At 40.2% G+C, this 15,338-nt stretch overlaps 1 protein-coding gene across 2 annotated transcripts in view; it reads left to right on the top strand.

Moving 5' to 3' along the window:
- The window catches only part of ARHGAP15 (Rho GTPase activating protein 15), a 618,549-nt gene that overhangs the window by 554,963 nt on the left and 48,248 nt on the right, over positions 1-15,338 (top strand). For both annotated transcript variants that reach the window (XM_081242631.1, XM_081242630.1), the window contains exon 13: positions 3,739-3,844. In XM_081242631.1, coding sequence (XP_081098757.1) covers positions 3,739-3,844 — 106 coding nt within the window. The remainder of the gene's footprint in view (positions 1-3,738; positions 3,845-15,338) is intronic.

The raw sequence follows: 15,338 nt of genomic DNA, 5'->3' as shown, positions 1-15,338 counted from the left end.
CTTAAGTGTAACTCAGCCACAAATGTATGTACCATATGTATATGGTATATACATATACCACCATTCATTCCAATTCCTCAATTATGTGTGAAAGCAGAGGAAGAGAGAAAAATATTTCCATAAAGTGTCCTTCGTGTAGGATGTTTCTTACAAGCAGATATGGGAACCACCATGTACTCTTATAAGAATTATTGCATGGAACTGAGCTGCTCATCCATCAGATCAACAGTCTCTCCGCCCACCACAAGTTATTTAGTGTGTTATAAAATGTCAGGCTACCATAGCAAGTGTATCATCACCAACTGGCACCAACTCAGCTCAATTATTAGAAACTACATTTTGAACGCTCACTGCAACCAGGTAGTATGCTCACTGCTGAAGATAAAAGGTGAACCATACCCAGCATGGGCCTCAAAAAAGGTGGCGGGTGTGGTGAACATTTATGGATTACCTACTTTTTACTAGTCATTGTTAGGTTCATTACGTACTATCTTGTTCAATCCATAAAATTGGCCTCAGACATTTTTCAAAGAAAATAAGAAACTTGTCCAAGACCACACAGCTAATAAAAAGTTGTTACAGAATTCAAACCAAGGTCTGTCTGTTCCAATCTGTGTTCATGTCTTTCCTTTGTTCACTAATTCTTTCTTTATTCATTTAACCCACTATATACCAGTATAAGAGCTCCTCCATTTATGGGAAAATTCTCAGTTTAATAGGAAAAATTGAAAGACATTCAAGCCATGAAAATATCATGCAGAATGTTATCTACATAGAATATCCTAAGTACAATGGAACATAGAAGAGGGACTTTGTCTAGGGAAGGTCATAATTCTTTTACCTAGTGGTTAAACAGACAAACTAAAGTTTTAATTCCTGCCCAGGCACCATGGCAGTGACCTTGCACATTCAAGTTTTTCCAATTAAGCAATGCCAGCCTTTCTTAAACCTACCCTGACTGGGACATATTTCCCTAAAACTGAGGTTTGCTGGATATAGCCATTTAGACCACTCTCCATTTATTGTCTGTCAGGCTTAGATTATGGCCACTACTCCTATAGTCCTCAATGCCAACAGATCCCTTTTTTGGAGACTCTGACATTGACCTAATCATAACCACGGCCAGAGACTTCAGTGAAATTAGAAAGGTGTCCTCTCCTTCCTTTCCCTCCTCTCCCTTCCTCACCTCTCCTAATTTCATCTTAATTGCTTGAATCAAGTAGTTCAGCAGACCCTTAGGTAAATTAAACTAGTAGCATCATGCCAAACTATGCAGAATGTACCCATCTCATAAATATATAAATGTATGTATATGTACATGTTTATGTATATGATCATTGGTGTGTTGCATTAGCTTCAGATGACTAGATACAAGGTATCCAAGTATCCTTAAGTGCTCTGTCCTGAACATACTGTACCAATTTTACTCTCATCTTTATTGACTTTGTTTTCCTTCTTTTTCTGAGTTTCTCATATCCTATAGGCTCCAACTGGTCCTGTGAAGCATCACATTGTCTTACCATCATTAAGCTACAAGGTGGCTTTCTACCCTTTGGCAGAAAGGTTAGATCTGCTGTCTGCTGTGATGTTGCAACTGGCTTTTCTGTTTTTCTCTCTCTTTTTCTCTCCCCTTTGTCTCTTTCATTTGCAGTTGTCCAATCCATATTATGCGGGAGCTCTTCTAAGAATATGTGCAGTTTTGAAAGCTCAGACTGTGGGAGGCATTATTTATAGGCCTCTGTGGTTTCAGGAAGAAGAAGAAACGCTTCCAAGCAGAGTTCTACTAGGAAGACTGCCCCCACCCTACTTTAGCCAAATACTATCTTCTGCAGGATATTTTCCTGTAATTCCTTATAAAAAGTTTCTTTTGCAAGAGTGTATTAAAAAAAAAAGGGAAACAAGACACCCTACCAGTTTCTATTCTAACTCTTTCTTGCTCCACTGTATAAAGTTTATATACCTAATAACAGGTGATTATGAACTGGGCTTTTGGAAGCACACTGTATTAGGAAGTACGTTTGGTTTAGTATCAGAGACCCACCTTCAAAGTCTTCAGTACACAAGGACTTATTATGTTAAAGAAACTCAGACACCAACAGTGCAGGACTGGTCTGACTGCTCCACAGATTCAGGGAAGCTCTTTATACTGTGTGTCCCACTCTGCATAGCCTCAGTTCTCAAGGTCATCTCATGGCACAACCATGCCACCTACGTTCTTAGGAGCAGAAAGGCCAAAGGACCACAAAGATAAATTAGCCTCCTGCACTCAGCCTCCCCGGAAGTCCCACATAACACTTTGCCTTCTCATTGGCTGGACTCTGTCATACGGTCATTCCAGCTGCCAAGCAAGGAAGCTAGGATGAAGGATGTGGCCATCCCTTCAACAGTGGGATTGTCTAGCTAAAGAAGAAGAGAATGGATATTGCGTGGGTGGGTGCCTTACATATTATTCTCTTATCTATCATCTTTTCCAGCAGTGGCCTCTTTAGAATCATCAGGAGATCTGTGCTAGAAGTTAAAGTATAGAAAGGAAAGGCACCTGAGTCAGTGTATCTAAAGAGTTTAAGTTTGAGAAGTAATTATAATTCTGGGCCCTGGTTAAAACTGTGGTAAGATAAATTCTCTAGTGTACCAAGTAACTCAGTTCTTATGCCACCCATGCCCAGAAAGGCAAAAAGAAACAAAATGAAGGAAAACAACAAATGTGGTATGTAGTTTTGAGCAACTTCCTATTTTTTTAAATGTATATGACCAAAAAATTAAAAATCAATAAAAAATACAAATTAAAAAATAAAACGTATATGAATAAGTATTATGCTTTCAAATTTATTTGCACTTTTTTGTTTTACAGCAAAAGCAAAATGTATTAGGGAGAAAAGATAACATAGAACTAATTTTAAAAATTCTTTACTTCTCCACAAAATCAAGCAAAATAATAGAATATTGGTAATTGAATCAGAATGTATGTCCTTGTGTGTTTGTTTTATATTGTTGCTGTAACAAATTGTCACAAACTCAGTGGCTTCAAACCATTAGAATTTATTATCTTACATTCCTGAAGGCCAGAAGTGTGAAGTCAGTTTCACTGGGCAAAAATCAAGGTGCTGGCAGGCCTGCGTCCCTTCTGGAGGCTCTCTTTCCTCAGCTTTTCTGGGTTTTAGAGGCTGTCTTTACTCCTTGGCCCATGGTCCTTTAGCACATAGCCAAATCTCCTTTCGTTTTCATTGTCATATCCCCTCTGTCTCCGACCTTGACCCTCCTGCTTCCCTCTTAGCCACCTTTGTGATTACATTGGGCCTCCCAGATAATCCAGAATAATCTCCCCATCTCAGAATCCCTAATTTAATCACATTTGCAAAGTCACTTTTTCCATGGAAGGTAACATTCACAGGTTCCAGAGATTAGGACAGGGACATCTTTGGAAGGCCATTATTTACCCTGCCACAACTTGTAAAATAGTAAAGCACTTATGAAAACTGATGTAATACCTGATCTTAATAAGAAGATCGTGTCAGAGCCACACTGTTGCTGCTTTCATTTTCCCATGATCTAATTCAGAGTCAAAATAAAGAAATTTCATGATACTGATTTAAAGTGTAACTATTCCCTTTGGCTGCTAATTAGAACTTTAAGTTGCTCAGACTTAGTCCAAAATTCTCCTAAGAAAATTCCCTCATGCACCTAAGAAATCTCATTCTTTTCTAACCTTCCTTTTTAATTTCTTTTTTTTTTTTTCAGAAAAGCAAGACAATAACACAAGAATTGAAACTATAAAGTCTCTTGTACAAAAACTCCCTCCACCCAATCGTGACACCATGAAAGTCCTCTTTGGACACCTAACTAAGTAAGTTGCAAAGTTTCTGGTTGTTCTGTCATAGTCTCATTTCCCAGATGAGCAATATTTAATTTCAAATCTCTAATACAAGAGATGCATCAATCTCAGATTTCCCTCTCCAGCTGATCTACGTCTTCCTGCGGAAGCTGGGGAATGTACTAGAGGTAGGAAGGGGAACCTACAAAAGGAACTTTTAAAATAATTTCTTTTTTCTGGCTTTTCAACAAGTAGATGTTTGCTGATTGATTGTCAGAACTGTAGCCAGAGCCCTGGGATGGGCTGGGTTTACTTTGTTATTTAGTATAATGGCAAGAGCCTGAAATGATTCAGACATGAGTTCAAAACCTAGCCTCACCACGTACCAAGAGTGAGGACCACAAATAAGTTACTTAAACTCTCTGATATCCAATTCCTTCGTCTGTAAGACATTGATTCAGATTGATAAGGTGCCATCCATGTAAACAGCTAAAAGAAGAGTATTTCTGGCAGAAAAAAAAGACAGTGTAAAGACCCAGAGGCCGCACAGAGCTTGATGTATTTGCAAAGCAGAAAACAGGCCAGGCGGGCTAGAGCCTAATGGACAAGGGGCATGGTGGTGGAGTTGAGGTCATAGATGTTGGACCAGTGTAAGATCACATAGGTTCTTGTGGGCCACAGTGAGAGAGTGGAATTCCATTCTAAATACAGTGAAGAGCCATAAAGAGTGCTAAATTGAGGGATATACAAGATCACCCTGGCTGACAGGTGGAGAATGATTTGCAAAAGTGAAAGCAGGGAAACTTATACAGAGGAGACCATAGTAGTGCAGGCAAGAAGTAATGGTGACTTCAGTGGAGGCCTTAAAGAGGTATTTTGCTGATGGGTCAGATTGGATTTGCTGATGGTTGGGGTGCAGTGGGGAAGGGAAAAGAGAAATTAAGTGTGCCTGTTAGGGTTTGGGTTTGGGCAAGTGGAGAAATGGTAGTGCGGCACGGATGGGTAAAACTGGAGGTGGAACGGGTTGCATAGGAAGAGCCGACTGGAGAACTTCATTCTGGACACATTAAGTTTGAAATGACTGTTCCTCATTTGCCTTCTGTTAACACCTTCTTCAGATAATGCAGAGTGCAATACAAGTGATGAGGTTGTAGCTTTCACCATATGCATATAGTAATGTTGAAGCCTGACAGAGTTTCAAATAGATTGGGCAGTTTTGCTTTTGTGAGATTAAATCTCTTTAATCACCCATGCCTTAGGTTCAGTCATTCCTACAGATTATTCAACTAATCCACTACATGATTTTTCATTGTAAATGTAATGTGCAGAATTGCACACACAAAAAATTTAAGCAACTGTCGTACATGTAAGTCAAATTTGCCTACTAGTCACTCTTAGCCTGCTTCTGCTGAGCAGAAGCAACTAACATTTTTTTATCTACCCTTCCAGACCTGTTCCTAAGGACATGCAAACATACCTCTGTATGATTGTTTATTGCATTAGAGTATATTATTCTGCACATATTGTTCTTCTACTGTTTTGCAACTCATGGACAGCTTTCCATTTCATGGCATAGTATTCCATGGTATGGATAGTCCATAATTCACCTCACCGGGCACTGCGTTAGGGAACATGTTTCAATCTAATTCATCATATTTGCTTCTTACTTATTTTACTCCCACAGGGGAACCTATGTCAAAGTTCAGAACATCCCTTATTGTTAGAATGCCCCTTTTTGTCACCTCCACATTACTGGCTTCAGTGGGAAACCCAGTGTGGTTAAGTGAAAGGATCTTGGGCTTCAAAGAAATAAAGAGAGAAAGCTAGAGTCAAATTCTTGTTCTATACTTTATACTCCCTTTATGATCTCAAGCACATAAAATCAGATTAAATAATATCAACCGTATCTTGTGGTTATGAGAATTAAATGAGATAATGCATATAAAAAGCCTGGCACAAGGTAAGCATTCCTCAAATGTTAATTCTTTTTCCTTAGGATCCAGACACACCATGAAACGGGTTTCAAGTTACAAGTAAATACTGGAGTGCTTATCTCAGTAACTTTAACTGGACAAAGTCATAAAACAAATGGAAAAGTGTACTCTTTAATGCTATGCAATACCTAGTCTCAGAGATCTTGAGAAATATCCATTACTCAGTCTCAATTATTCCTTTTTTTTCCAACTGAAAGAACAGCTATAAAATGAAGAAACTGAGAATCAGCTAAATCCAACTCTGAAAAAAACACACACAGATGAGAATCTATCCAATTAAAAACCTTCAAAGGAAGAGAATCTTCCACCTTCATGCCAACAATCCCAGTATTAACAATTAGTGCCTGATCATGTTTCTTATATCTAAATTAATTTCCTAATTTTGTTAGAACTTTCAGTTGAGATGGAAATAGATGTTTTTAACTAAGATTTAAGATCAGATGATTATGTCACCTTCACAGCATTCACATGATAAGATTTTTCATTACAGATGGAGAAAAAAGTGTTATTTGCTAGCCACCCGCCTTTCTTGAGTGGTGTGACCATATTCCACCCTGCAATGATTTATAAACGGGGTTTAATTATGCAGAAGTGTGTGCACATGATTATATCTTGTTAAGCATTTCTTGTTAAGTTTTTGATAAACAGCCAATCGTGGCATGTCATCAAAGCTTGAGAAGGCTAAATAAGAAGATTGTTTAACGAGAATTTAAATGTATTCATCTTTGAAAGAATCATTAGAATGTTTTCCTTAGTCTTGATGCATTTGGTAGTTCTTCAGAAAATCTACCATCAACACTTGTATGCAGTGTTTATTCCAAATTGCTGCAAATATATATATATTTTGAAGTTTGTTTAGTAAGGGTCAGGGAATGTAATGAAGTGCCAAAAATTCCACTTGACCTGCGTTGTACTCTATAGCCAACAGAATAGAAGTCCATTTTTGCAAAGCTCTGAGTTAAACATTCCCTTGAAAGCAGAGCAACTACCAGCTGAGAAAGCTTAATACAGCACAGTTGGGCTAGAAGGTGGATGCAAGTGCTGTCCACAAAAGCCAGAATTTTTAAAGGACTGTGATTATATTAAGCATAAGATTACACAATAGCTGCACAGACTGAATAGTCTCAGAGTCCAGAGTCCTCATTCTCGATCAAACTCAAGGTGAAGTATGTGCTTCTGCTGTGATAGATTGAGACCAGGAATTCAGAATACACTATCATCTCAAAATGCCATCAGCCAGAAACCTTTATTAATAGGCACTTTCACCAACTGACATTACAGTGATAAGGACTGGAAGGTCCTGTGACAGCTCTGAATCATCATATAAATGGCAAGTTCTATCTCTGTTAAAATATAAGTGTCGAATGCATGTTCCTTCAGCCTGCTTCTTTGGACAGGCAGGCAGGCAGGCAAAGTGAAGATGAAGTTAATGGGAAGGAAGACCTAGAAAGATAAGGGTTGCTTGCTGATGGGTAGTGGTTGGAGGTTGAGAGCCAGGCAAAGAGGTTATATAAGAAATAGAGGACCATTGAGACTTTATCTGCTGGACATTTGCATGATGTGCTCTGTGTTTATGAAAGAGTAGTCTGACAATAGAGTGCAGGGTGAACGAGATAGAAGGAGAAAAAAAACCTAAGAGGTCACATGGGAGTTGTAGTTGGTTTGGAGTGATGAACATAAAATGGAAAGCAATGGTCCAAATCCTGAGACTTTTCAAAGGAAAATTCCATACAATTTTTATTTCTCTCATTTCTTTATCCCCCTTATCCAGTCAGCCATGGGAATAAGTCTGTGGTTTCAGTGCTGAGTAATAGTAAAAATAGTTCCTCTGGTAGCAAGTTAAAAAGCAAAAGGAGGCAGTGTTTAGAAGGGTGTACTTTTTTCTCTGTTTTGAAATGCAGACAGGGGAAAGAGGAAGATGAAGATGAGGGTATAGAAGACTAATGAAATAAAATAAACCCCATTTTGTCAGGTGTGAATTGAATCAAGCCCTCTAGATCTGCTGGTGGGGATGTTCCAACCAGCATGGTATGAAGCCATATATGTAATATAGCTCAAGAATGAAAACCTTTCCAATCTTCATGCCTTTTGAGCCAATCATCTTAATTGCTAGGACCCTATCCTAAGTAATGCTGGGGGATGAGGGCAGTTTATGCAGATAAAATTTTACTATTTTCACTGGTGGAAACTTGGAAACAACCTAAGTGTTCAGTGATAGGGGAAGGTTATATAGAACATGGTACATCATATCAGCTTCATAAAATGTGGTTCACAGCTAATTGTTTTCTTAATTAGGGAAATGCTTGTATTAAGTTAAATAAAGTCAGGGATACAATATTTTATATATTTAAGGAGAGTATAAGTATAAATATGTGGGAAAGTTGTGCATCTAGAAAAGACTGTAAAGTTATTTGCTGAGATGTTAATATTTCTTTCTTAGAGTTGTTGAACAATGAAAGTTTTTTTTTTCTTTGTGTGTTTCTTTTTCTCTCCTAACAATGGGATAGAAAGAGACATTGAGGTTAAGAGAACCAGTAAAGAGAATAGACTTTGGAGTTAAGCAGAATTGAATGTGAGCCTTGGCCCTGCCACTTACTGGGCATGTAACTTAGAACTGGCCTAACTCTAAGCTTCCTTCCCATCTGCAAAACAGGGATCATAATACAACCTATTTCTGTGGTGAGGAGTAAAGGAATAATCCTTTTAAAGAGTCTAGCACAGTACCTGGCACATAGCTGGTTCTAGTTAAGCATCAGATATCAACATGTATTATTTTTATAGTGAGAGAAATATAAAATTATTTCTAATGAAATAAATATAGGAAGAATTGCAGAGACTGGGTTGCCAAATTTCCTGGCTTCCAGAAAATTCTTTACCCCACCACAGAATCTTTTGCCAAAACCTGAGTTTCTATACTGGCCTGACTCGGCCAGTTTCCCCTAGTCCCAGTGAGGCTGTTTTTACATGTTTGACAAACCACGTGACACCTCCATGTGTTGCCCAGTCCCTGTGTGAATTCCCCTGCCTAATTCTGTACTGTCACCAACTCTCCATCAACCTGATCTGAATCTTGTCCCTTGTTCTCAAATCCAACTATTTTCACCTTCAATGTTGTAGCTTGCTGATAAGAAAGTCTGGTCCACTTGACTTCTAGGCAGAAATGGGAACACTGGAGAAGGACACAGGTCCTGCTCTGCTTCCTGTCCAGAGCCTCTCATCACAGCAGTTTCCTAGGGACAGTTCTCTTCTTGTCTAACTTATCAGAATGGTTCTCACAGTGAGAATTTCCTACCAGGCAGAACAGCACACTGGCCACGTGGAAGCCTGGTAAGTGAGATAATTTGGAGCTGGTAGGGCCTTACCCTATGCCTCAAATCCCTAGTGTAAACACTCCTAGAATTTTATCAGCTACATATCCACCTAGAATGGACACTGACCTTTGCAAGTTCTAGAATTCCTGTTGCCGTTCCTATAAGTAAGCTATCCTAGCTATTGCTGAAGTCTTTTCTCACATTTTTATTTCCAGGATAAAAGTAATACATGAGAATTACAGAAAACTTAGAAGATAAATACAAAAATATTTTTCCCTCAGCTAAATTGAACTTGTTATCCAGATTTACTTTGTGGCATGCATTTTGGAAGCCAAAACAATCTCAAATGTTTGATGGTGGGTGGGGGGAGGATATAAAAGAACATTCAATCCCCACGTAGGTATATATTGTCTGGAGAAAGTCAAAATGTCTTAGAAATGGGTGGCTTTTAGAGGTGACATAAAATAATGTCATTCATTGATTTTCAAAAATAGCCTTGGAAGAATATATTTGCTGCAGATTTTAGATGCAAATAAACATTCTTAGAGGAGACTTGCACTTTGTAAAATAGGCTAGAAGGAGAGCATTGACTCTAAGAAAATCGTCCAGCTGTTCATAGAATTCCAAGGTGAATAGACAAGTCTCATGGAAGCATGCCAGTTGAATGCCTCATTGAAAGGCGAAACTGTTGAGCTGTGGCTATTTTGTGAGAGTAAACTGATATTTAAAGCTTCTCTGTGGTCTTCATGGATGTTAAATAAATACTCTACAAAAGCATGTCAGAGGCAACTCAAATGATGATGACTTAGAAATATAGGGGTTGTATGAGGAAACAATGGTGAGGAAATAATTCATCCACTCTGTCTTTAAAATGGCATTGTGAGCATTTCTGATATTTTGTGGTGGGGGGGTTGGTGAGACATGGCCAGAGATGGACTGGAAAGCCCATGAGCCCTCACCCTTCTCTGTGGTCAAGAGCAATGGCTAGTGAGGCTCTGCCTCCCATCAGGCCTCTGAAGGCTCAGCTCTGGGGTGCTTTGGAGCAGGCTGTGTTTTTCTGTGCTGCCTTCTGGCATTCCACCCTTTTTCTGTACACTTTGGTCTCTCACCCAGCCACAATACCTGATATCCAATGACTTGCAGGCCATGGGTGTTTTTACTGGAAAATAAAGAACCTTAGCAAATTGTTATTTTCCCTTTTTCTCTTTCTTTTTTTTTTTTCCCCTGAGAAACAGGGGCTGCAAGTTGTTTGAAATAAGCCAGAAGCCTAATAGCTCCTTTGCTTGTGTATTTGAAATGGCACCCTAATCACTTTGAAGAGCTAATGTACTTCCTATGGGCCTGAAATTTCTCAACTGGACTCCCGTGGCAGAATTTGGCCTGTAGTTAAGAAAATTAATTACTCTGATAGTGAGGATGAAGCAATAGTTCCCAACTCCCTGTAGTAATCATTAAAATGTCATCTACTTAGGAGACATCTTGGCATGGGATTTATAAGGTTTGTGAGCTGGGGACTAAGTTCAATGATCTTTCCAGTGGTGGATCCTTGTTCTAGAGGAAGGCTTTGGGAGATAAGGTTTTTAAGATGGGAGTGAAATTACTTTAGATCTTTTGATTTAACATTTGAATGTTAACAGTTAACCACTGAATAATAAAAAATAAAACAAAACTTAAAATGGCTACTGACCATTTATCACTGTCTTCTCTATTGTTAGTGGTGGCTTACCTTATGGGGGTATTTCCCTCATAAGAGGTACATTTTTCAATTTGCCTCACCCTTCTCCACTGTGAATCTTGGCCTTTCTCCTAATGGAAAGAACCAGGGATTTGGAATCAGAAGACATAGGCTCAAGTCCCAACCTCAGCCCTTAGAAACTGCACAACATTAGGAAAACCTTTAATGCCTCTAACCCTCCCTTTTGCTTATATATGAAATGGATCAAATAAATTCACACTTGTGAAAATATTTGTTAACTGTGAAGTCCTATCCACCCATTCCTTTAGGAAGTCTTAAATGAGTGCCTACGGTACTCCAGGCACTGGACCAGATCAGAGGTTGGCAACCTATGGCCATGGGCCACATCCAGCCTGCTGCCTACTTTTATCAACAAAGTTTTATTGGGAAACACACACGCACACCTATATGTTTATGTATTGCCAATGGCTGCTTTCATGCTACAGTGGCAAGAATTAAATAGCTGTAACAAGTTGTACAAGGCCAAAAATATTTACTATCCAGCCCTTTACAGAAACAGTTTACTGACCTTTCACCTAGATACCAGAGGCATAAAAAAGATTCCTACCTTCACTTATCCTACAGTTTCCCAGGGTAGATAAATTAATAAACAATTATAATAAATGTGGTGCGATATCACAAGACATTATGAGAGCACCAAGCAGGAGCTGAAATTTAGCCTAGAGAAACCGAAGAATGCCTCCCAGAGGAGAAGACATGGCTATCTTTAAGGAGGTCAGTTTGGCAGACAAAGGCCTGCTACAGGCAGAGAGAAGACTCTGTATAAAGAGGCAGGAAGAAGGAGAACTACAGTGTGGTAAAGACGTGCTGACTGCTCTGGAATGCTGAATTAGGAAACATGGAATAGGTGACAGGACATAAGCCTGGAATGTAGTAAACTAGAGCTAAATTGTGATGAACATCATGTGCTTTGCTTAAGGAGTTTGAAATTCATTCTGTAGATGTTAGGTAAATCACTGAAGGGTCTGAAGCAGGCAGATGAGGTGATGTGATTTGTGTTTATAAGGAGGGCAATGCTAGAGGTAGTGGAACCAGTTAAGAGGCTGGTATAATGTCTAAGTCAGAGATCCTGTAGTAAGGGAGTGTGGGGTGGGGGAAAGGAATGGATACAAGAGGCATGGAGGAGGTCGATTGAATAGAACACGCTCACTGAGTGCATGTAAGAGGTTAAGAGGAAGGAAGATTCCAAGATGGCCCCCAGGTTTTGAACTAGCTGAATGGTGATACCCTTAACTCAAACAGAGCAAAAGGAGAAAACTGGAGACATAAAAGAAGTTGAAATTTTCTGGACATGATGTGATTTGGTCATTGTTTATATTCCATTAGAGAATAAGAAACATATGTTGGGAATGCAGGAAAGTTGATTGGAATCTAGGTATGAATTTGGGAGTCATCAGTTTAAAGATGGCCTTGGGGTAAGGTCATGAATAAACCCAAGGGAAGGTGTGAACCTAGAAGAGAGTTGAGGGCTTCCCTGGTGGCGCAGTGGTTAAAAGTCCGCCTGCCAATGCAGGGGACAGGGGTCGTGCCCTGGTCCGGGAAGATCCCACGTGCCGCTGAGTGACTGGGCCCGTGAGCCATGGCCGCTGGGCCTGTGCATCCGGTGTGCTCCACAACGGGAGAGGCCACAACAGTGAGAGGCCCGTGTACCGAAAAAAAAAGAAAAAGAAGAGAGTTGAGGACACCCCATTGAAGAAGTGGCCAGAGGAAGGTATACTGGGAAAGGGGTCTGAGACTAGCATGCCTGGTAATAGAAAACATGGTGAGAGCAGAGGTATTATATTTTGTGGTTAAATCTATTGCTTCCACAAGACCTAGAAAATTCTTATGGTAATGGGACATTGAGCAGAATTTCTAGTGATGTTGATCTCCTATTCTAACATTCATCCTTTGGCTCTTGAAAAGCCATAGGAATGAATATATAGTAATCCAGAAGAAAAAAATTTGTTCTTTAGTATAGTCAGGTCCTGGAAACATTGATAAAGTTGGAAATTATGACCTGGTCCCTTCTACCATTAGTGTTTGGGCTCCAGGAGGGCAGGAATTTGTATCATTTTGATTCTTGCTATATCCCCAGAGCCTACTACAGTGTTCCACATGTTATAGATACTCAATGATCTTTGCTGAACAAATGGAATCACATGAACTCATTGAAGAGAAGATGAACATCTAATAGCCATTGGTGGTTCCAATTAAGATCAACTTCTTAAGCTTGTAATCTTGGAAACTTGGTATACTTCAGACTAGCACTAGGGAATATTCCATTTTGAGGTTATTGTTAAGTAAATTGTTTTTCTCAAGTTTCTCTCTCCTCACCTGATATTTATCTTTTCATGGTGATGAAGAGAAGAGCAGTTTTAATTGTAAAAGAGGCAATATTACCACTAAGACTGCAAGTTAGGAGGCCTGGAGTATAATGATGAATGGGAGCTAAGGGAAGCTGACCTTGCTGAGTGAGTCTTGGGAATCTGTGACCACACACCAGTGTTGGAGCCCTTTAGATCAATTAGTGCAGCCCAGGGTGGGATTGCCAGTTCTTCTGATTTCTTGATCATCTTGGATTTGTAACAAATCTTGGAATTTCAAAACTTAGTTCTGTACCTTCTGTGAGTACTCTTACTACTAAATTAAAGAATCTCTATCACTCCTGTCTCCTATCATATCAGCCAACCTCCCTGTCCATCTTTTGTTCCAGATTCAATATTGACTTCCTACTACCTTGAATTATTTAGCATCAGGTCAAGGAAAAAAGTTATGATTACAAAAACTTGACCTGTGCTATTAAGTGTATAAAGAAATTTGGTTCTCCTGTTTTATGGAGCAGAGACACATAACTTCAAACTGGAAGGGGGAAAAAAATCAACCAGACCTCAGGTCACCTGATTTCCAGTCCACTAGACCACACTCTGCTTCCTTGCCAACACCAATACTTGATTGTTTCCAGGGAAGAAAGAGGGAGAATGACAGGCCAACTGTGAGAGAGGCACAGGCCCATCACTTGAATAACTTTTTAAATTGAATATCAGCTATAATCCCAGTCTTTTAAATAAAATAACCTAATTAGTTAGTATAGTGACATATTTAAATAAGGGGTTTCTTGATGTCCTTCTATCTCTGTCTCTCTCTCTCCCTCTAACGCCTTGCTTTCTACCTAAAAAGCACTGGGAAAAGTTTTATTTTTAGGGGTCCTTTTTTTTTTTTTTTGCGGTACATGGGCCTCTCACTGTTGTGGCCTCTCCTGTTGCGGAGCACAGGCTCCGGACACGCAGGCTCAGCAGCCATGGCTCACAGGCCCAGCCGCTCCGCGGCATGTGGGATCCTCCCGGACCGGGGCACGAACCCGTGTCCCCTGCATCGGCAGGAGGACTCTCAACCACTGCGCCACCAGGGAAGCCCCAGGGGTCCTTTTTAAAAACAAGTTCCATGACCATATTTATTAGTGCTTCTGTGTGTGTGTGTGTGTGTGTGTGTGTGTGTGTGTGTGTGTAGAAAGAACACATTTTTTAAAAGGCAGTGATGGTGCTGTCTTTTACCACCTTCTTTTTCCTCCTTAAATGGAAAGCACTGAACCCAGATGCCCAACCATGGAAGATATTCTTCCAGAAGCGGCATCTGGCTTCCTGGCAAGCCCTTCAGGCGAGTTGTTTGGGGAGCTTTGCAGTTGTCTCTTGGTCTGTCACGTGTATCAGATACCGTGGCCCCTCTGGCTGGCATGTCCAGACAGCTGCCAATTCCTTTCGGTTCACCTTTAATTCTGAGAACTAGTTCCCTCATTTTCATTTCTTATTGGACTTATTTTTCTCCCCACTGTCCATTAGAATTCCAGGACAAGACTAATTTCTCACTGCTGTCTGCCTGTCAACTTCCTCTCCAGGCCTCTGTCTTTTGAACCTGAGTGAAATCCTCCGTCATTTAGCCCTACATTAAAATAGGTTACTTTTAGGGCTTCCCTGGTGGCGCAGTGGTTGAGAGTCCGCCTGCCGATGCAGGGGACACGGGTTCGTGCCCCGGTCTGGGAAGATCCCACATGCCACGGAGCGGCTGGGCCCGTGAGCCATGGCCGCTGAGCCTGCGCAGCCGGAGCCTGTGCTCCGCAACGGGAGAGGCCACAACAGTGAGAGTGCTCCGCAACGGGAGAGGCCACAACAGTGAGAGGCCCACGTACAGCAAAAAAAAAAAAAAAAAAAAAAAAAAAAAAAAAAAAATAGGTTACTTTTAATAGTGTTTCTTAGCCACTCCTTGTCAGCCTAGCTCCTTGTAATCTGCGGGGTTGTTCCCTGAAAAGAAAACAAAACATTCCATCGGAGTAATTTATTCTGGTCTGTACACAAGATATGAAAGTATTCCTGGCATTTGTGTATTATTTAGTTAAATCATATTGGCTCCCTGCATCCTCGTCACACCATGAACAAAAGAGCATCTCAGGACTGGAAAAGAGGAGGCCACACGGCAGCATTTACAAATAG

The sequence above is a fragment of the Mesoplodon bidens genome (genome assembly GCF_964165515.1).
Source record: "Mesoplodon bidens genome assembly, chromosome: 8".
NCBI lineage: Eukaryota > Metazoa > Chordata > Mammalia > Artiodactyla > Ziphiidae > Mesoplodon > Mesoplodon bidens.
The sequence above is the reverse complement of the archived record's forward strand: the minus strand, read 5'-3'. Positions and strand labels throughout refer to the sequence as shown.